This window comes from Postia placenta (assembly GCF_002117355.1).
Source record: "Postia placenta MAD-698-R-SB12 unplaced genomic scaffold POSPLAscaffold_2, whole genome shotgun sequence".
Taxonomy (NCBI): domain Eukaryota; kingdom Fungi; phylum Basidiomycota; class Agaricomycetes; order Polyporales; family Adustoporiaceae; genus Rhodonia; species Rhodonia placenta.
In genome coordinates this window covers 2,905,044-2,925,783 of record NW_020169833.1, presented here as the reverse complement: position 1 = coordinate 2,925,783, position 20,740 = coordinate 2,905,044, and the positions used below count along the sequence as shown (strand labels likewise).

The 20,740-nt window shown below is 57.2% G+C and overlaps 8 protein-coding genes across 8 annotated transcripts; 3 read left to right on the top strand and 5 right to left on the bottom strand.

Moving 5' to 3' along the window:
• Nucleotides 1-504: 504 nt before the first annotated feature.
• On the bottom strand, nucleotides 505-4,406 carry POSPLADRAFT_1043971 (hypothetical protein; the record flags this gene model as incomplete). Its single annotated transcript, XM_024478430.1, has 6 exons — nucleotides 505-797; nucleotides 855-2,401; nucleotides 2,463-2,541; nucleotides 2,593-3,106; nucleotides 3,177-3,938; nucleotides 4,287-4,406. 6 exons carry the CDS (start codon nucleotides 4,404-4,406, stop codon nucleotides 505-507), a joined length of 3,315 nt encoding a protein of 1,104 aa, XP_024343370.1.
• Nucleotides 4,407-5,080: 674 nt separating this feature from the next.
• Nucleotides 5,081-7,843, bottom strand: POSPLADRAFT_1131679 (hypothetical protein; the record flags this gene model as incomplete). The annotated part of the gene is made up of 7 exons (XM_024484118.1): nucleotides 5,081-5,493; nucleotides 5,828-6,281; nucleotides 6,449-6,780; nucleotides 6,859-7,274; nucleotides 7,341-7,657; nucleotides 7,710-7,757; nucleotides 7,814-7,843. 7 exons carry the CDS (start codon nucleotides 7,841-7,843, stop codon nucleotides 5,081-5,083), a joined length of 2,010 nt encoding a protein of 669 aa, XP_024343369.1.
• Nucleotides 7,844-8,040: 197 nt separating this feature from the next.
• On the top strand, nucleotides 8,041-9,786 carry POSPLADRAFT_1073067 (hypothetical protein). Its single transcript, XM_024482567.1, has 3 exons — nucleotides 8,041-8,239; nucleotides 8,297-9,617; nucleotides 9,673-9,786. The coding sequence occupies exons 1-2, from the start codon at nucleotides 8,075-8,077 to the stop codon at nucleotides 9,554-9,556; spliced, it is 1,425 nt and encodes a 474-aa protein (XP_024343368.1). The 5' UTR covers nucleotides 8,041-8,074; the 3' UTR covers nucleotides 9,557-9,617; nucleotides 9,673-9,786.
• Nucleotides 9,787-10,100: 314 nt separating this feature from the next.
• Nucleotides 10,101-12,137, bottom strand: POSPLADRAFT_1131146 (hypothetical protein; the record flags this gene model as incomplete). Its single annotated transcript, XM_024484033.1, has 6 exons — nucleotides 10,101-10,274; nucleotides 10,417-10,605; nucleotides 10,784-10,798; nucleotides 10,871-10,932; nucleotides 11,365-11,508; nucleotides 11,990-12,137. 6 exons carry the CDS (start codon nucleotides 12,135-12,137, stop codon nucleotides 10,101-10,103), a joined length of 732 nt encoding a protein of 243 aa, XP_024343367.1.
• A 1,561-nt stretch (nucleotides 12,138-13,698) lies between these two features.
• POSPLADRAFT_1043968 (hypothetical protein) lies at nucleotides 13,699-15,759 on the top strand (the record flags this gene model as incomplete). The annotated part of the gene is made up of 8 exons (XM_024478429.1): nucleotides 13,699-13,812; nucleotides 14,034-14,545; nucleotides 14,600-14,652; nucleotides 14,708-14,773; nucleotides 15,338-15,406; nucleotides 15,465-15,547; nucleotides 15,611-15,644; nucleotides 15,707-15,759. 8 exons carry the CDS (start codon nucleotides 13,699-13,701, stop codon nucleotides 15,757-15,759), a joined length of 984 nt encoding a protein of 327 aa, XP_024343366.1.
• Nucleotides 15,760-15,919: 160 nt separating this feature from the next.
• POSPLADRAFT_1133294 (hypothetical protein) lies at nucleotides 15,920-17,296 on the bottom strand (the record flags this gene model as incomplete). The annotated part of the gene is made up of 5 exons (XM_024484316.1): nucleotides 15,920-16,052; nucleotides 16,172-16,263; nucleotides 16,316-17,034; nucleotides 17,088-17,203; nucleotides 17,256-17,296. The coding sequence occupies 5 exons, from the start codon at nucleotides 17,294-17,296 to the stop codon at nucleotides 15,920-15,922; spliced, it is 1,101 nt and encodes a 366-aa protein (XP_024343365.1).
• A 463-nt stretch (nucleotides 17,297-17,759) lies between these two features.
• POSPLADRAFT_1132982 (hypothetical protein) lies at nucleotides 17,760-18,173 on the bottom strand (the record flags this gene model as incomplete). The annotated part of the gene is made up of 2 exons (XM_024484281.1): nucleotides 17,760-17,840; nucleotides 17,913-18,173. The coding sequence occupies 2 exons, from the start codon at nucleotides 18,171-18,173 to the stop codon at nucleotides 17,760-17,762; spliced, it is 342 nt and encodes a 113-aa protein (XP_024343364.1).
• A 557-nt stretch (nucleotides 18,174-18,730) lies between these two features.
• Nucleotides 18,731-20,242, top strand: POSPLADRAFT_1031541 (hypothetical protein; the record flags this gene model as incomplete). Its single annotated transcript, XM_024476800.1, has 6 exons — nucleotides 18,731-18,870; nucleotides 18,933-19,347; nucleotides 19,411-19,526; nucleotides 19,577-19,718; nucleotides 19,775-19,861; nucleotides 19,919-20,242. 6 exons carry the CDS (start codon nucleotides 18,731-18,733, stop codon nucleotides 20,240-20,242), a joined length of 1,224 nt encoding a protein of 407 aa, XP_024343363.1.
• Nucleotides 20,243-20,740: the final 498 nt, after the last annotated feature.

Here is a 20,740-nt window from a genome sequence, read left to right as displayed (position 1 = left end):
CTTCTGATTTGGCTACCCTTTCGTTGCGAATATACCCCGCTCTACCAACAGTTATTGAGCCGTGATCCGGCATGCGTGAAGGCTAGCTTGACTTCCGTTGCTTCGGGTCAATAATACTCGCCATTTCAAATAAGACTCGACGACGTCCGCCGCCTTTGCACTCATTGAACGAAACTCCCGGAATATCCTCGTGAATAGGCGTGATCCACCGAAAACTAATTCACACTTTAGGCGCAGGAACGAGGATACGCTACGGTATGGTCGTCTAATTACGTTATTATCAACTGTCCATGAAAGGCGGCAGAAAACGGTGCAAGGAATGTTACATGAGTTGAGTGTTGCGAATACCGAGGGGGTGGGTGAATGGGGTGAGGTGAGGTGAGGTGAGGTGTACGTTGAGAGCCTCAACGACCTACGGACCGACCCTCGTGTAACCTACTACGAAATACAACGCCGAGCGCACGCGCACGCATATGAGAGTCCTCCACGGCACCGCCACATAAGTTACCGCCGCATCGCCGACAGCAGCTTCGCGAGGGTATTGATCTGGCCCTTTTGCACCTTCCGCGGGTTCCCATCGCGGTCGCCTTCGCTGCTGCCGTCGCGCTCCCCGTCGCGCGGCACCCGGGAGAGGTCCGTCGTGCTCGTCGCCGCGTCCATCCGGAGAGGAGACGGTTTCTGCTGCGGGCGCTCGCTGATCGTGCCGAGCGTCGAGTCGGGCGCACGTGGCCCGCGCCGCTTGGGCGGGCCAGGGTTGCGGGGCATCTGGGTGGCCTCGAGCGGCACACCAGACATGACTACGAGGGACGCGTCAGCCTCAGCGCAAGCATCCCAAACGGCTACATGATACTGACACTTGATGTTCGCGGGCAGCCCACTGGGCCTGCCGCCGTTGTCGTACGGGTGCTTCTTCCCCGACTGGCCCGTCTGGTTGCTGCGCCAACTGCCCGAGGACAGGCTCGTCGCCGCCGTGGACACGCTGCGCGAGCTGGCGTTGCTGTACTTCGTGAACGCTGAGGACGACGTGCCCGCACTCGCCATCGAGCTGCGCCAATTGTTCGATGACGCCATGGAACTTGCGCTGGACGCCAGCGGCCGCCCGCTGCGTGTGCTCGAGGGCGAAACGCCCCGCTTGCTAGCGGGAGACACACTGCGCTTGCTGGCAGGGGAGACAGCACGCTGGGACCGCGCATCCGCGTTGGACACCCCGCGGCGGTCCAGGTTGCTGACAGAGGAGAACGGCGAGCCGGAAGGCGGGCCCCACGTGCTGCTGTTGTTCGACAGCGTACTCGCAGCATACGGCGACGCCTTGGGGAGACGGCCGCGATGCGTGAAGGAACCCATCTCACCCGCCTCGGCGCGATTGGACGAGGCAGAACTGTTAGGCTGCAGACTGTCGAGCATGCTTGCAACGTTGCTCGCCGTCGAAGACTTCAGCTTGCCACTAGCCTCGGAGAGCGCCTCTTCCGAAGCTAGCGCTTTGCTCAGCGCAGCGCTGCTCCCCTTGCCGAAGCTGAGCTTCCACTTCGACGACTTCTTCGAGATCGAGGACGAGGAGACAGACAACGAAGACGACGAAGACGGGAATGCAGCAGTGGGGTGGATTCCCATAGGCGGCACAGGCGGGTAGTACACGACAGGTGCTGGCGCCTCCACCGCAGTGCTGTGAATGCTCGCGACACTGGCATGCTGCGAGGTGCGTGAGGTGCGGCTGATCTCGCGGGCGAGCGCCTGCGACGCCTCCGCAAGCGAGTTCGCAAGACTGTCGAACTGAGGTGTGCTCGGCGACAGCGCCGCGCCCTTGCCCTTGTTGCGCGCACCACGCTTGCGCCGCTTGTGCGTCGACGTCGAGCGCGAAATCGTCTCCGGGTCCTGTTCCTGCTCGGCGTGATCCTGCTCGCGCTCCTGATCTGCATCCTGCTCCTCGTTCTCCTGGTCCATGACGGTGGAGAGCATCGACGTCTCTGCCTCTATATCGACCTCGTATGCGGGCCCGAGAGACGGTGCACGAGACATGGAGCGCGATACACGCTGGGAGGCCGCGAGATCGATAGGCGTGGCACAGCGGAGCGACGGGCGGCGCGAGTGCGGGATAGATGCGAGTCGGTGGCCCTGCACAGACGAGATCGAGACCGTGCGCGCATGCCCAGGCCGCGCCGGTTCGCCGAGCAGTGTGGGCAGATCGCGCACCCATGTGCCGAATGCACGAGCGCTGATGCGCTTCGAGTCGTCCCTCGGACCGTTGAGGATGCAGAACACGTTCGTCGTGAGGAACTCAGCGACAGAGAGGGTCATTCCGGTGAAACGAGACATGAAGAAATTGACGGGCTGTTGACGGTATGTCTCGAACGATGGGCAGACGCCCTGGGCGGCATCAGTCCAGGGGTTATAGTGATACAACCTGCAAAATATGTTGTCAGACCCTTGTTCCGCCTGATTAGGTGACTATATGCGCGACGTACATATTGATCAGCACGATACCAAGTGACCAGACATCGGCAGCACGAGGAGAATAAGTAGGGTGTAGGTTATTTCGGCATTCTGCATTACCTCCATCAGCCGTCGATCTAGCATTACAGTGGAGTGACGTACCGAAACTCATGTAAGGAGCGCTGCCGCAATCCATGTCGGCTGAATCCGTATCGGTAGTAGACAATCCAAAATCAGTGAGCTTCACGACAACCTTCCGCTCGCGTCGTCCTTCTGGGAGTGTCGTCCAACCGTCTGTGACGATAAAGTTCTCAGGCTTGATGTCGCGATGGAACACTGAGTGCTCGTGGCAGGTCGCGACGGCATCACACATTTGACCAAACATGGACGCAATCAGGCGCAGGCGGGTGCGCGAGAGGAGCTGCGATGGTGCAAGGGACGCGAGCAGACTCGGCGTCGACGGCGTGCGTGAAGTGCAGCTCGAGTCCGAGGACGACGTCGAGAGGTTCGGCGACGCAGGGTCTTCGTCGAAGTGGTCGCGCGCCTGTTCCAAAAAGTAGAAGAGATCCTCACCGGGCACAAACTCGAGGAGAAGAAGCAAAAAAGAAGGGGTCTCAAGCGTGCGATGAAGGGTGACGATGTTGGGATGAGGGGGGAGGGATTGGTGGATGGTGGCCTGTGCCGCCCATGTCAGTTCACAAGCTCTCGCACGAAAGCGCCCTAGGACGCGAGTCAACTGCACTCACCTCGAACAACTGTGCCGCCAGGGCATCCTCGTCAAGGTTGGCTTTGGACAGCAGCTTGATGGCGTATTCACGGCCATACCGGGTGGGGGCATGACCGAAATACCCGTCGTCGAGCTCCATAGATCCTGCGACAGCAGCGCCATGTTCGTCGTCCGAAGACGGCGAGGTCGAGCGGGAGAGAACTTCGCGTACAAGATACACAACAGCGTAGCTACCAGTGCCAAGCGTGCGGACGACCTCGAATTCATTTGCCGGCTCATCATCGATGCGCGGCTCCGAAGAACCAATGGGCACGCGCACGATCGTCTCGCCCTGAAGGATGAGACCCTCACCGACCACATCTCCCTGGGCTAGCACATCCATGGCGACGGACGACATCGACGAGCCCTGGCTTGACTTCTCGTCGAAGGACGGGAGAGGAGACTTGAACGGCATGGGCGAGCGACTGACCGGGCTGGGGAGGGAGCGGGGAGACGAAACCAGAGGAGAGCGAGGCATCTGCTTTGACGCGAAAAAGGGCGTCGACGAAGGCGTTGAGGGGGGAGTGGAGGAGGGCGATGAGGTGGGGGAGAATGTAGAAGCAGTGGAAAGGTGGATGGGGACTACATGATGCGAAGGGCGGGAGGCCACAAGCTTGTCGTTGACGTAGACGGGACGCTTGAGGTTCAGAGAGCCATTCTGGAGATCGTCAGATGTGTCCCTGCGAATAAACGGAGCACGCTTGGAGGACGAAATGGAGAGTGGCGGAAGCTGGACGGGATACTGCAACATGAGCAAGAGGACGTAGCGGCCAGAGGGGGTCTGTTCTGCGACCGTTCTCGAAGGGGGAGAATGGGCGAGATGGGAGCGACCGACTTGACACTATGGCGCTAGTGGGCTTGACATGCAGCTGGAGAACGGGGGCTGTTCTCTGTGGGGAGACGGGGTACTCTCCGGGAGCAGGCGGGGGCGACGGCCTGCACGTCGACGGGCTTATAGCGCGTCTGGAGAGAGAGGACCGATAGCAAGCAGATGGCGGCAAGAGGCAAGGCTGCGAGAGAGCGGGGTTTGAAATCGGAGGCAGTTGAGTCAGGGGAGGTGGCGGACAACGGTGAAAGCGCATATACTCACCGAACTACCTGGAGCAGCGACTGCGTGCGAGGGGACGAGGGGGCGGCGGGAGGAAGAGGGGGGAGGAAGAGAGGGAAAGAGAAGAGATAATATTGAGATGACGGGGAACAAGCAGCACATGGTCCCCTGCTTCGCAGCACCACGCGCGTGTGTCGCACGGATATGCCCAACATGGCTCCGACAATTCTGTCACGCAGTCACCCCCACAGCCCCCACCCGCTCGTTCAACCACGTCACCCCCGCTTTTGTTTTACATACAACACTCACACGCTCACGCGTCACACTCACGCTCCCGTCGTTACATCCTGATCGCCACCGCAGCAGCATTTCCAATGTCATACTTAGCTGTGCCCAAGGCTCCCTATCCCTGGTCTCTGGGCTGTCTATTTTTTGGCTATCGTGTGCTCCCAACTACAGCACTCCCCACCCACCGGGCCCGCCTACGCCAGCGCTGAGCTGCCACGTTCCCGCAAACAGCACATGCATGATCCATGCACAGGCCATCATCTCAGGGCGCATGCACGCCAGCGCCCTATCCAAGGCACATCTCTGTCAAACGGCACTACCACATCGCGAGCACTCCTCGGTCTCTGCGCCAAGCACCCCTGTACGCCGTCTCGCAGTGCGCATCGTATCGCCCATATCGCTTCGCCCCGCAACTGGCTGCCGTGTACACATCGCGTTGCCTGTACCGTGAGATAAGCACTCAATTAGAACGCCCTGGGCAGATCGGTCCCAGACGACGGGTCCACACCGTGCCGGCGGCTTACCTCTTCCCACCCATGTGGTCCACATCACTCTTCAGATTCTGGTGCATCCACCACCATCTTCCATCGCCGTTCCACCTCCCTCGCATCGCCGCTGGCTAGCCAGCTTCCCGCTCGCAGCACCACGTCCTTCGCCTCCAGCGCACGCCCGTGCGCCAGCAGCCACCGCGCCCACTCGACCGTCGCGCCAACGCCGTCCTTCTGCCGCCACTGCTCATACACCGTCGCCAGCACGCGATCCAACGCATCCGGCGCGGAGCGCGCGGCCATCTGCTCCGCAGCGGCCGCCTCCTGCGCGAACACGCCCTGCCACACTCGCGCGCTCGGCAGGTACCCTTGCGCGATGTGGCGCACGCGCGCCGCGCGCGCATCCACCACCGCCACGACGGCCGGCGGCACCGTCGACGTCGATTTCGCCGCGAATTCGCGTGATCGCGTCACTGATTGTGTTTGCGCGCCCGGCACCGGGGCCCTTGTTCTCCGCGGAATTCCAGAGTCTGCCCCCGCCGCTTCCGTCGCCGTGCCCGCGGCCTCCTCGCCCTGCAGTAGCTGTGCTGACAGTGCCGCATGCGTGCTCGCCGTGTACCGCACCAGTAATGCCTCATGCAGCGTGCTCCATGCGGCGGCACCCCGGACGCGCTTCTCGTCCCCGAGCAGCCGCTGTAGTCACGGTGACCGGTGGCACGTTCGTGGGGCGTCACGGGACACGGGACACGATGTATATAGGAATAGGATATGCAGCACGAATGGAATGCACACACGTATGGGCGGCACAGCCGGCGAGACGCACGCGTGAGCCCAGCATAAAGGTAAATCCCAGCAGCGCACGCACCTCGAGAATGCGCACCCGCTCTTCCGCGCGAACATCGGACGCTTCCGCCCGATCGACTCCCCACATCCACACGTGCTCGAGGCCCTCGCCCTCGACCGCGCCGCGCGCCTCGTCCCACGCGCTCTGGGCGCCGTCCGCGCTGCCGAGCACCCACTCTGCATCGAGGCGCGCAAGCCATACCGCCGCCGACGCACGCGCGATGGTCCTATCCTTAGCGGTGTGCTTCCGTGCGAAGCGGAGGACCTTTTCTGATGTGCTGCCTGACGGTGGGAGGTGCATGCGGAGGGCCTGGTGATGTGACGTGAGCAGGCGGATGGTCGCAGCGAGGAGCGCGGGCGAGGGCGCGGGAGACGCACGCTGCGCAAGGAGTTGCAGTGACGTGATTAGGTACCCTTTCTGCGTGTCGCGTTAGCGTCGGTGCGGTTCACGGGAATGTAACACATTTGTTGGCGTGAATGGCTTCGGGTGAGACAAGCGAAATAGGAGGGACAGCAATGCGGCGTGGTGGTGAGGGGCGCATCGCGGATGGCGGAAGATGAGATCAGTCGGAATGTGGTACGCACCAGGCTCTCGTCGATGTCCTTGCTGCACCATTCCTGGACAAACTCCGCGTACAGGACGGCGAGTGCTTCGCCCGCATGTCCTTCCCCGCGGTTTCGGACCGCATGTGCGAGCTGCTCGTTTGCAGATTTCAGCGCGTCGATCAGAGCCTCGCCGTCTAGCCCGGGCGTGAGAGCCCTCGTTGCAGACAACTTGATAGCCGAGGGGTCCAAGGGCAGCGTGGAGTGCAGCAGAGCAAAAAGGTGATCGAGGAGTGCGTTACGGAGGGACTGTGGACAGGGATAAGTCGCGAGCAGCTCATGTAGAGATGTGAAGAGAGATATCTGAGGTAGGGCTAGGTGCGCGCGAAGCGGGGGTTTGGGTGGAGTAACGTGAGATGAATAGCTTCAGAGATAGCCGACAGGGCACGCACCTTTGACCGCGCTGGAGATGACTGACCTGACGATAGCACCGTTCATGATCTCTCGCCTGGCTGCCTCGCCGTCCTCGCCTTCGTCTTTTGCATCAACTTCCATCTTGTCAATCTCCTCGTTGCCCATCTTCGCAGCCGTCCGCTCGTTTCCGGCTACGTCTGCTTCCCGTGCTTTCCCCTTCCCTTTGTCCGTCCCCTCGTCCACGTCTATTCCGAGCACACCCCACCGCCTGCGCATGCTTTCCACAAATCCAAGCTCCATCTTCACGTACTCCCTCCACATCTCGACACTGTCAGCGTTGAGCCGGATGCCTCTCTGTAGCAACGCACGTGCAGAGGATGGCGATAAATGCTCTAGTTCATGAGCAGCCGCGAGAATATAGAGCGCAGGAACGTTGGGGTGTAGCTGCAGCGCGCTGTTGAACCGCAAAATCGTAGCTCACATGAGCGCACGGCTAGTGGCCAAACACAAGGCTGCGTACCGTGCAGAGATGCGCCCCACGAGCGTCCGCGCGCCCTCCCGCTTGGCGACCTGCATATACTGTGTCCAGAGTCCGACATCGTTCTTGAACTTCTTCAATGCGCGCTCAAAAATGTGGAATTGCCGGCGGACAAGCGCAAAGTCTGAGACAGACGGGGGCTGCGGGCCCTGCTTGAGGCGCTCCACGCGTTTGCGGCGGAGGGCTTCGAGGCCCATCTCGTACGCAGCGTAGCGCAGGAAGTCGCTCTTCTTGGGTATGCGGCGCACGAGTGCGGTCTCGAACGCAGTGCGCTTCTGCATAATCTGCTTGATTTCTTTCTGCAGGCCCGGTTGATGACCCAATTCAGATGCCTCAAGACATGTTACGTACCTGGGTGAAGAGACCTTTCTGGACGAGGTCCTTCAGCTCTGCGAGCATCTGTGCGTGCCGGCCTCATTCGTACGTCAAATTTACAACAGAACGCTGGTGCGCACCTGCTCCTGCTGGAACTGTACTCTCTCCATGGTGTCGTACAGCTATAATTAAAAAAAAAGAGCAGATGAGTGCCGGCAAGAGAGGAACGGGTCGCGGCTCGGCCAATCGCTCGAGGAAATTGCAGAGCACGTGCTGGCTACCCGCGGTGCCTGTTTTGGAAGTGCCGACGCTTCTGTTGATGCTCCGACCGAATATCGATTATCCGCCGTCTCCTCCCACCGCCACCCTCGTCGTTCCCCTCCTCCCCCTTCATCGCCGTTATGCCTACCAGACGCGCCCCCGCCGGTGGTCTTGCTCGTGCGCACGCCCGCACCAACTCAGGCGGGTCATCGAAGCTCGGTCTCAATCTCCAGTTCACCCAGAAGGACGCACCACCTCCAAGACTACCTGACAAATTGAAGAAGAACGCCCATGTTCATCACGATGTAATTGTCTTTTTGCATGGTTTCTGTGCATAGTATATTGAGAACCGCGCCTTCCAGCCCTCTACTCGCGCCGGAGCGCCGGCGTTCTCCAGGACTAACAGTAGCCATCACGTTCCTTCGCGCGAACACGTCCAGGCCGCGCAATTGCGGCGCGCCCCTACTCCCCTCGCCTCCGCCCGCCAGACTAACAATGGAAGACAGAAGGTAGACTTCAGGATATCCAGTCCCTCGGAAGGCGACGAAGACGAGTGGGTCTCTTCCGAGAGCGGCGCCGCTACACCCAACACCGCGAGCGCCGACTCCGATGCAGAAGAGCCGACGACGCCGGTCACCTTGAATAAACTGTCCCTTGCACAAGCCAATTCGCAGCTCAATGGATTCCATAGAGAAGACGTTGAGACACCCAAAGCAGAAGTCCCTCCTTTACCCCGCGTCGATACCGCTCGTTTGCCCGAACCTCCGTCCCCCGCACCTGCTGCACGCGACTACGCACAAGATCAACCTGCAACGCTTTCTGTCCCTCAACCACAACCGCACCAGCTCGATCGTCATGATCAGCTCATCCCTGAAGTAGAGCGGCAGCCCGAGCTGTCGGCTCCCACATTAACCCGTGCTCGCTCTGAGACGTGTTCTCCCCATCGCTTGTCGCCCCCACCCAAACGCCAATCCATGACAAGGCCGCCTTCTACGCACTCCGTGACCAGTCGGACCGATTCAGCGGCATTACGGCCTCACCCACTGATACGAGGTCATTCTTACGGTCAGACTGGCGGCTTCGCGGCAATGCCCGCACCGTTAGCACCATTGACGATGGTTTCATCAGACGCCGCACAGGCTCAGATGTCGACCGCATCGTCCCCCACTAGCATGCGTGCTGGCTCTCCGTCTAGCATCAAGACGGCGTCCGCGTCACCCATACAGACATCACCCTCGTCGACCTCGCAAGCGCATAAGCAGCTAAGGAGAACATCGACCTCATCGGTACGATCGACTGCCACGTTACCTGTCCAGCCATCCCCCAGTCAGATTCAGCTCAGCAAATCGAGTCACGATCGGCAGCGCACATTGTCCGCCATTTCTTCTTCCTCTTCTTTCGCTGCCCTTTCGAGCCTCGGCCTGCGCTCTACCCCCTCTCCGCCGCGTACTCCGATCTCGTTCACATCACATTTCCCGCCCGCGGAGGCCGCTGCCAACCTTGAACAGATCCATCCGCTACTTCCTCCGCCATATCTGAACGCTCACTTAAGCGTATTGACGTATCGCAATCCTATTGCGGAAGCGTATGATAGGGTCATCCGTGCTAAGCAAGCACGGTAACCCGTGTCTCTTGGATTTCCTTGGGTAGATATCGGATGAGATTAAGCTTCAGCTTGCACAGGTACATATCTTCGTCCTGTGCACATCTTTCTAGTATTTGACTTACTGCCAAGCAGCCCTATATATGTAATTCTAGGCCGATAAGTTGCGGCACCAGGACCATCACGTCTTCCATGACACTTCTGTACTACATAGACTACTTTTTTTCTGCAAACAGCTTTATTACCTAACAGCTTGCAGGATGGGCGGTACCGCAAGCTCGGCATGCATCAATCAAGCTCAACTGCCCGCGTCAATGCCACATTGTCCGACCAAAACCGCATCGAAGACGCACGACATACACGCAATGTCTCACACTATTCATGCTACAACAGGTGGTGATGTTGACCGGGGACTAGTGGTATGTTGTCATCACGACTAACTTGAGATTGTGACTGCCAAGTTCCAGATCTATCACTGCACGGTCCCTTATCTCTGCTGCACTGCAGAACACCACGAGATATCGCCATGCCACTTTCTCACTCCCCCCGAGCATCTTGTGATCCTACGGCTCGCTTGGCTTCTTTAGTTCCCCGTTCGTTTCTGCTGTTTTGGGGAAAGCCTTTGGGGAACGCCCTCGCGTGGGACAGTCTTGGGTTTTGGGTCTTCTTCGCTTCTGACGCCCCGGTTTGTTGGCCACAAAGCCGGATGGGGACGAAGCACGCATCGTATTGTTACTCTGACGGCGTCGGTCTTACTCTGAATGCGACGGGGGCTCAGAAGGCTGGCACTGCTGTATGAATTCGAAGCGTCGCGTCCGAGGGTAGGAGATATTGCAATACGAACAAAATATTCATGGAAGTCATCTGCGCGTGGAATACCCTAGGTGTTCCCTGTACCCGCGCGGAAATATCGGCGTTCTCCAAGATCTTGAAACGCCGTGTCACAGACCCAAGGGTGGGTGGAAGGGTGAGTGTTGCCCGGCCAGCCTCGGCCGCAATCCATGTAACTCGACCGAAGGTCACAGGCTTCGCGTTGTCTTGATTTGCGCCAGAATCGTGTTGGTTGTCCTAGAGTCCTGGCTCAAAGTTAGGTGGAATCATAGTTCCCAGTGAAGTGTATTCCCTGTTATCAGGCAGCGCCCCCTTAGAGACCAGGCAATGTACACGGGGTGTCACCAGATTCGTACAATGCCGTACAGGGCGTCTGCCCCTGTGTCACCGGTGAAATCCACAGCGACTTACTCACCGAGCCGATGAGGCACTGTGAGGGCAATTGTGAGATATCAGTTGCACGTTCTCGAGCCGTATCACCTCTGACCTGCGCAGCACGGACCTTCGAGCCTGCTGGTCCCAGGAAGACCCTGGCGAAGTGGCGCGACTCGCTATAACACCCAGCTAGAACCGCCGTTTGATTCGGCTCACACCCACGTGCGGTTCTATCATTAGCGCAAACGCTTCCGTATGATGATGATCCACGTATGTAGCGCAGGTGCGACTCCAACTGCTCATCGTTTCGCTAAATGAACGTTACCGATAGCGCGTCCTATGACCGCAGCATCAGGCTGAAATGCGCAGTTATCAATCACACTGGGCAATCGAACTCAGACTCGTTACCCGTGACGCAGGCCGCATTCTCATTTGCGGGTCCAGGTCTGGTGCTGCTCAACAAGTCCGTCTGATAATATGACGTTTCCTCACAGGATGTGCTCTTATTGGAGGAGCGACCCGTTCGTCGGTCGACCGCACATGGATGAACCACAAGCCTGATCAGACCTCGGCATTCAAATTCGCCGTAGGAGCTGAGTTGCTCCAAGCATTTAGACATACTTCGTGCGTTCCCTCGTCTCGGAGCTTCATTGACACGCCGCTTGCACCGCGCCCGATCTGGCGGCGTGACGGCCTTCAATGCCTGTGCCCAGCCCCCGTCTCTGCGCCCCATTGGCCCATCGAAGCCGCGGAGGACGCCGTTATCTGTGTGTGTCGTTCTCGCAAGTTGCGCTCTAGCCCCGGCGTGACTGCCATGCGAGCGGGAAACGTCCAGGGAAGGACGTATTCAGTTTCAGCACCAGCACGGGAGCAGTGCGCCGCCCGGGTCACGCCCACCGTGACGGGTATGCGCTCGAGCATGAAGGGACAGTGCCCATTATTCCGCACAACTCTGCGCGTCGTTCACCCCGCTGCTCCACTGTCCGCGGTGGTCGAGGTTGAGGTGGCACTGGCATACCCATGTCTGCGTTCTGTGCGAGATGTATTAGGTGTTGTTAGTATTCCATTGAAGCGTTACACTTGCCCAAATGCCGTTTTCCTCTGCTATGTCTATGACGGATTGAAGCAGCCGTGTGAGTACTCGGGCACATGTCCATATCGCCTGAGATGTCGGTACCAGGGCCTTCCATTGATCCACAGCGACGTTGCGCACTAACCATGTTCTGGCCAATGGCCGCTGACGCACGTTGTTCATAGCGTCGCTGGGATGCAGCCCCAGGCAGGCCTTCCGGGACCTTCTGTGGCTCGCACAGACCAAACCCACCCTCGCGGATCTGCTCATGGACGGTTCTGGGCCGAATTGATGTCTGCCTGGGCTGTAGGTTGGTCGTCATTTTTCCCCAAAGGAGCCAACCTGCCCGTAACCCCGTCGTCAGCTGTTATGTATTGACGCTTACGGACCGTTGGTTGGGCACTGCGGAAGATATAACGCGAGTTGGGCTTGGCATAGAATTTGCGTCAAGACCTCGCTGTGTACACGGGCGATGTGTCCTCGAGGCGCAAAACCATGTTGGGTGAGAAACCATCGTCGATGCTTCATGTTGATACCGTGGATTGCCAAGGGCGTAATGTTTGGTTTCCTTAGCCGCCATCTCATCCACGTTGAGCAGGACCTATCACAGCCACTACGCGGCCGCCATGCAAGACGAAAGCAATGTATGTTCAGCCCTGACCATTGCTTAGCACGTCTGAGGACCAACCAGGCGCCGTCGGGTTGTCAGCAAATTTTTGTTGCTTGGACGACTCGGGTACCGCAGTCATTGTAGGAGGTCGTCGACGGTCCAACAAGAGATTTTTTGCTGCGCCCACTCGCCCTGGACAGCGGCGGCCACAGAGATAAGTACCACTAGTCTGAGATCTCGGGGATAGATCCGGATCACAGTAGTCTGTGGTTGTTCCCTTTGGAGGGTTGCCCCGTGGTAGATCGACATCAGCTGGATCGATCGCGCTCCAGTCGCTGAGTGGAGGTTGTGTTCCTGACATAATCTGTTGGTCGAAACCTCGACGACTCGTCCTACCGCCGGCTCAGTGGCTGCATCCAAGCCGTTTTTTTGTTTCCTCAGACGGCTGATGCGGCTGGACGAATTTCGGCAGTCTCTTGCGTCGCCGACGGATACCATTACGTGCTCAGTGCTGGCATCGCGGCTCACCATTTTGCCGTGGTAAGACGTGTTAGAACACGAATGCTACACTTGGTCTGGCAGACTGCTTGCGATTGTGTATGAGGGATCAGACCGCGGGGTGCATTCGTCGGTGCCTGAACACACGCGGTTGGCAAGCCCCGGGCGTGTATTTCGGGCGGCCTGCTCGCAGTGTAATGCGTTTCCGCGGGGTTGCGTCTGCGCCATCTATTGCTACCGCTCCTGATACCAATTAGCAGTGCTCCGACGATATGTGTATCCCGGCTAAACGTAAGATCCATATTGCCTGTCCGACCGGTCGACTGGCCGCTGCGGTGACAAGCAGCACGCGAAACTAGGACCCACATCGACGACGCAGGTTTCAGCGGTCTGCGTGAGAGCGGAGAACAGGAAGACATCAGAATGCGGCGGTCGCTGCGGCGGCATGCCGAAAGAGGTAACGATTGAGGCACGGGCTCGATGGAGCTGCCAATCAGGGCGGTGCAGAAGGGTGATGATTCCAAATAAGGCAAGTGTGGTGGTTTAGGCCGTTTAGCCGATGTTGTGGGTGAAACGGTCGCGAGGCGGGAGCGATGCGCCCTCTGACTGGTGACCGCTAGCCTCGCTTGTAGCGTCTGCCGCGCCCCCTGTCCGCTAGCGTGGCCCACTATCCACCGCAATAACAAGCTCCCTCCCGCAGCACCCGTCCCTCTGTACTCTCCCCAGCCTTTATTGGAGCCTTGCTCCCCGCCACGCTACTCATTTCTAATTACCCATGACGCGCGAATGGCCACCGTACCCTCCCCCGCGCGAAACCGATTTGGACAAAGCGGCGCGCATCGGGGAGGAGCGTGAAGCGAAGAAGATCAGGTATGCACCTCGTGCCCACGTAATCACTATTCTTCTCATTCAGCCTGCACCTGGTGTGACAGCGAAGAGATTGACCGCGCCATCGAACGCGACAAACAGGAACTACGAAAAAAGAAATTGCAGACGAGGATACTACTTTTAGGTACTCTCACCCGTACCGCCCGTCCTTGCGGCCTATTGACGCCACCGACAACAGGCCAGTCAGAGTCAGGGAAATCAACCCTACTCAAAAATTTTCAGCTTCGGTTTGCACCGAAAGCCTTCCATGCTGAGATTGACGCGTGGCGCGCAGTCATTCAGCTCAATCTCGTCCGCTCCGTCAACGTCGTCGTCGGGCTCCTCGCGCGCGCATGTCCCAATAAGATCGCCACTATAGCCATCTCCGTCTCGCCGGACTACCCGCGCCCAAAGGTCGACCTCCGCTGGCTCAAGATGCGACTCGCCCCGTTGCGCCAGGTCGAGCTCATTCTCAACCGCGTCCTAGGCGTGCAAGACCCCGTCGTGGACGACGATGCGGAACGTGAGTGGGATAGCGACCGCCTCTCCGAGGTGGCACTACGCTCGCGCACCGCGTGGCGGATGCTCACGCATTCCGGAAAGGAGCGCCCGGCGAGCCGCTTTTGGGATGACTTGCTCGACGCGCAGCGCATCCTAGACGCGTGCCGTGAGGACGTTGTCCAGATGTGTGTGGATCCGCTCGTCCAGGCTCTGTTAGCGGAGCATGGAATTGCGCTGACAGATGAGCCCGGCTTGTGCGTTTTTGCTCGCTATTCTCCAGACCGATACAGCCGTTAACGTCTATGCAGCTTCTTCCATGACGCTGACCGCATAGCAGCGATCGCATATGAGCCAACGTCAGGTGAACTATATCGTCTATATTCCCACCATTGTCAATATTCACGCGCCACACACAGAGGATATTCTCCGCGCACGAATACGTACCATCGGCGTCGAAGAACACCGGCTGGTTATGGAGTCGCGTGAGCATTACAGTTAATTTATCAGCGTTCACCTAACTCAGATGTCTGTCAGCACCAGCGGAAAAGGGCCGCGAGTGGGTATTCTACGACGTTGGCGGAGATCGGAGCCAGCGAGGTAAGTCACCCAATTGTGTTCACTGCAGAAGCTCACTCGAACGTAGCTGCGTGGGTGTCGTATTTTGAGGATGGTAAGGATGACTTTGGTGTGATGTCCAGACCGTCTGATTAGCGAGCTGTGCTGGTACAGTGAACGCGGTCATGTTTCTGTGCCCCATCTCAGGCTTCGACCAGGTCCTCTCGGAAGACAAGAACGTCAATAGGCTAGTCAGTAGACCTTGTACAAAATCTTTGCCCGTATACTCACTAGGTCCCGACTCGCCATTCAGATCGACTCGCTGAAGCTGTGGAAGACGATCTGCTCGAGCAAGCTGATGCAAGGCGCAACGTTCGTCTTGCTCCTCAACAAATGCGACATCCTGCGCGCCAAGCTGGAAGCCGGTACGCGCCCTTGTTTTCTCCCTTCCTTCACACGGCGTGTACTCACGGCGGCCGATCGTTCCATAGGCGTACGTTTCGCCGACCATGTGGAGCAGTACGGCGACCAGCCAAACGAGTTCGAGAGCGTGACGAAGTGTGCGTGGCCTCTCAATCTGATTTCGGCTCCCGCTGACACACCGCTGCCGGCGCACAGACATCACGAAAGTCATGGTGGCAATCCACAAGGACCTCTCGCCCAAAAAGCGCAAGGTGCATGTACACACGACCTGCGCTATCGTGCGTTTCTTATTTCTTCAGACGCCTAGAAGGTATAAGGCTGATTGATCATTCTGTACGCAGGACACGGACATGATGTCGGTCGTGCTCGAAAGTAGTAAGTCCTCCGCCACACTGCCATCCACAATCCGGTGTCTGACATCGGGTCGTGTTCCATAGTCAGAGATGTCATCCTCCTCAATACATTAGAGGAGACCCAGCTCATCGTCTGAGAAGACGCTCGCTTGCATGTGCATGTCTAGATGTCGGGCGCCGGCCGTCCACTCCTCTCATTGTTGTTCGCTATCGTTATGAGCCGATATATACTGTGCTTCCATATTAATCCGCTAATGTATTTAGGATCGTGTATAGTACTACCAACAATCTGCATGCTTATTGTTTCGTGTTGTAAGGATCAGGTGTGAAGGACGGACGTAAGGTGGCGGCTCGGCTCATATTCTGTCCATGCAATCCAAGTAGACAGCACGACCCTTGGAACTTCTTCGTTTTGCTGCAATCTAGGTGCCTACCGCCAACCCGAAATTCATGCGCAAACCTGCACAAAAATGAGCCCGATACTGACTACTGGGCGGTTTCACGCTGTTCATCTTTGATCTAACTCTCTCAAAAATAGAAATGACTCACTTTTTCCTGGCTCGTTCAGCTTTCGGAGCCACCCTCCCGTCGAACACGCAAGGCGCATCCCCGCGCTTCTCGCGCTTCCACTCATACTTTATCTGGACAGTCGTTAGCGAGATCGCGCAGAGTGTGCTGAACTCAGTCACATACCGCCTCATGCCAGACTTTTACAATGATCCGACCGTTTGGGCGTGGGTAGGTAACGTAAACATCCAAGCGCGACATGTCCTCCCAGGTGACCTGGAATGGGTCCCTGCCTGAGAGTGCCAGGATAGCGGCCACCTTCGTGTGGAGACGAGCAGGTGGAGCTGCAAGCCGGCTGATGCTCCATGCCCCCTTGCCTGCATCCCAACAGATTGCATCGTCAACGGCAGATCGGTATTCGTCGCTGGGCTCGTTGGGATATAGGCATTCAGAGCGTAGACAGTCATGCCTGAGGACAAGATGGTGGGGCACCAGGTCATTGCATTTGGTGCACGCGAAGAACGCGATCGCGGACGCGAGGATGTTTGTCTCTTCTGTCGGTTTCGCCAAGGGCTCGAGCAGGTCTGTCAGTTGCTGCTTTACGTCCGCACTCCAGCGTTTGCTGAGCACCGGCAGCAGCGCGCTGAGTGTCTTTTCAAGCTGCGCTGGTTGCATATCCGTCGGGTCTTCGATGAGGCGTTGCACCTCCAATATCACGACGACATCCTCGAAGCGCGGCTCGTAGTCGACCTTTGAGGACCACGCGGATTTAGACCATGGACCTCCGACGAGAGATCTCAGGCTTTTAAGCCGTTCGCGGAGCTTCTCCATACGTTGCAATTGAATCTCCTCATCCCGAATGTCTTGCACGATTGCGATGAGCTTGTGACTTATCTTGTTCCAGCCTGGATAGCACTGCGTGAGTGTTCTGCCTCACATCAGATACTCTCAGGCGTACCGCGCTCGGTGAGCCTCTGCTTTCCTCGCAGACACTTGACAAGAGGTTTATAGTCCATCAGGGAGAGATAATCTATTTCGCTTTTATAACCCATCTCCCACAGTTTGTCAAGTGCACTGAACAAAAAATCAGAGGCACTCTGCCAGGATCGCGACATATCAAACCTACAAATTGAGTCTGTCCTGCTTGATCTCATGTTGTTGAAGCATACTGACGTCGAGCCTCTCTTCAGCCCATTGATAGAATTTATATACGTGCTGAATGGCGAGTAAGCAATGATCAGCTGCGCCTGGTGAATGTAGCGTACCAGCCGGATATCCGTGACTCTCAGTTGCTCAGCCGAAAGCAGCCGCTCCTGGGCGGCTTGGTCCCCGTTGAGCGACTCCCATGCTTTCTGTTAGCTTCTCAATATCCGGCTTGTGAAGTCTTCTGCCTTGGCCATCGGAACAATCCTAGAATTCAATCATGATCAGGCTAGGCGCGCGGCAATGTTAAGATGTCAACCGTACAACTAGCACCCTACAAGTCTCCCCACGCGTCCGATCGCGCTCGCATATGAGCAGATGTTTAAGTGATGGGGGCAGCGAGTAGACATCTGCTGATATGGTCCTATAAGAAGATTGGTTGTCAGGATTACACGAGTCCATTCAGTCCGTTAGGCAAATAGAGCGCTCACATCAAAGTAGTGCACGATGGACAGTAACGAGCGCGGAACTGCCACAAGACGCGTGTGTTTGTGAATTTGAGACAGCGCTGATGGCATATACAGCTCAATATAGGTGTAGCTTTCTAGATGCTGCAGGCCGCGCAAGTCTCAGAACGCACATGGCAATGGTGGCTAAATGCCAAATTTGCGTATGAGGGTTCGCTGAGATCGGGTGGACAGTCCGGAAATGGCGGCTCAAAGGAGTTGCGGGCTTTCTTCCATATGAACGCGGAAGATCTGTTCATTAGAAACGACCTCAATGCTTTGTTCGATCTGGCGAGATGCAGCAGGTCTCGAGGCTTCAGATAACCAAAGATCTGAAAGATACAGTTGAAATCGATGTGAGTATTGGGACAGCATGAGCAGCAAGAGGGAAACATACTTCCTGTATGATATCAAGGGGCATGTTTGGTAAAGTCGCTAAGCTGCCACGGCGCCCTCGTAGTCGTGTTCTGCATGTGGTTGATGCTTTCCCTACATGGCTAGCAGGCTTTAAAAGCCCTGTCGATGAGATGTTACTGGTTCCTTGAGGCGGCATGGGAGGGGGATTGATTCGAGCACTGGGGAGGGGCGAAGTCGGACTGTATCAAGAAAAGCACTTGACTTTCCTGAGCCGCATCGTGCGCTTACCATAAAAGGACGGATGGTGCTCCCATCAAAACACCTCGTGTATGAATACGGCGATGTCACGGTTTTGTTTCCGATTCTGAAAAAGCTTTTGCTCCCTGGTATTTCTTATACAATTTACTTCTGCCAGTAGTCCAGGACGTTTTGACTTGCCTTTCCGGGTGTTTCCACTCTAACATGCTCCACCATTCAAGTCACTTTGAACGCTCGACCGGCTTCGGTGCCGCGCCTGCGCAGTTATTTGCATTGCCTCCACAGATATTATAAAAGACCTCAGTGAACGACCAGCAATCAACAATCTACAGACATTATGGAGTCTAAGACAAAGGTAATCATTGCAGGAGCTGGCATTGCCGGCCCCGTACTGGCGATCTTCCTCAAGCTCAAAGGCTACGAGCCCGTGGTGTACGAGAGGACTCTCTCTGTCCCAAACGCTGGCCTAAGCCTCTGGTATGTCTGCTCACCGTATACCCACTATTGGAAACCAGACTGACAATCTCTATGGCTGGCAGTTTGCAGCCCAACGGTCTGCGCGTACTGTCGCTCATTCCGGGTTTCGTCGACAAGCTCGTCGGCAAGCAAATCAGTAAAGTTGTACATTATTCCCTCCTTCCTGAGGAGGAGGCTGTTCTTGCCGAGTCTGGGCTTGTTTCGAAGCTGCCCGAGACAGTCGGGTTCGGTCTGTTCGGTATCCGCAGACCGAAATTCCACCGCCAAATTATTGAGGAGGCGGAAGCCCACGGCATCAGGATCGTATGGGGGCACCAAGCAGTAGGCTTCGAACAGAGCGAGGACCACGTCAAGGTCACCTTCGCAAACGGCAACACGGATACAGCGAGTTTTGTTATTGGCTGCGATGGCTTGCACAGCAACACTCGTATCAGCCTCTTTGGCAAGGAGCCGGTCAGCTTCACAGGGCTTACCCAGGTTAGAATTCGAGCATCCTGGATGTGGATGTAGGTGTAACACTCACCACTGATATGACAATAGACGGGCGGCGTCTCCCCCGCGCCAGATGCACGGAGGGACTACGGCATGCGTAACTTCTATGCCGATGGGGCGCACATGATCCTGTATCCTGTAAACGACAGTGAGATCTCTTGGGCGTGCGTCAATTCATGCACAGCTCAACTTGATTTGCTCACAAGCTGAACAGCATTACCCAACGCGAGCCTGAAACAAAAGAGACATGGGGTCACATGGACGAGGAAGCTCAGAGGGCATTCAAGGAAGGCCCCTGGTCGCAGTGGTCGTTCGGCGCAGGCGAACTGGTCCGGTCGTGCGATAGGATCGTCAAGGTAAGCTATGCGGCACCAACACGCGCGCTTTGACTGACGGGGACCGGTAACGATAGTTCGGTCTATATGATCGCCCCGAGTTGTCAGTATGGCACAAGGGCCGCGTCGTTCTGCTTGGAGACGCCGCACACCCCACTAGTCCGGTATGTCTTACTTGTATCGTCGTTCGAGGTGTTTGGGCTGACTTGTCGCATCCACAGCATCTCGGACAAGGCGCCAACCAAGCGTTCGAAGACGTCTACCATCTTGTCCGCCTGTTGAAGAAGCACAACCCGTCAGCGAGTGCGCCATCCACTGAGCTTCTTTCCACAATCTTCACAGAGTACGAGAGTCTACGCATGGCGCGGACGTCCGCGCTAGTGAAGGGTGCACGCAAGCAAGGAGAAGCTCGCGTCGTTGAAGGAGTGGAGGCGTGCAAAGCGAGGAACAACAGTATCCGCGAGGCCTGGAGAGACGGGGATGCCATAACCGCCGGCTACATGGAACTATACTCTCACCCATTCTTGGAGAAGAGTGACATTTAGACGGCCTGCCTGTTTCGTCCATAAAAGTTGTTGTGTGGATGACGGACCAAGCGGCGATTCGAGGATTAATTCAGTCTCTGATAAGATCACCGGCCACCAAATGTTAGGACTTGTGGTCCATGGCTGATATGCCCTTCATGAATTGTGGTCGGGCAGCGCTCACAGTCTGATCATGACTTCGGGGCAGGACCACAATGCGCCGAAGTGTTCATCGCAATAAGGATGAAATACCGGGGGAGGGAGGGAGGTTTCAAAAGGAGAAGGGTGTGATGATGTTCGGTGCGCTCGGCGCCTCTGCCATGAAAGCCACTCGGCGCACATGTATATTAGCCGGAACGCCCTATGTGCGGACCTCGAGACGGCTTTCTTGAAACGGCCGCGAACTGGCATGCGGACCTGTGGAGAAGGATCTCGGTCATCAAGTGCACACTTTGAATTACGTCCCACTCGAGTCCACCCACCGCAGTCAATCAGTGTAAAGATGTGCGCTTTCCCTGG

Bases quoted from the DNA above. Each gene is read 5' to 3' on its own strand.
- POSPLADRAFT_1073067 (XM_024482567.1), top strand. From the start codon at position 8,075: ATGCCTACCAGACGCGCCCCCGCCGGTGGTCTTGCTCGTGCGCACGCC. The intron at 8,240-8,296 runs GTAATTGTCTTT...CGCGCCTTCCAG, and splicing joins ACGCCCATGTTCATCACGAT to CCCTCTACTCGCGCCGGAGC.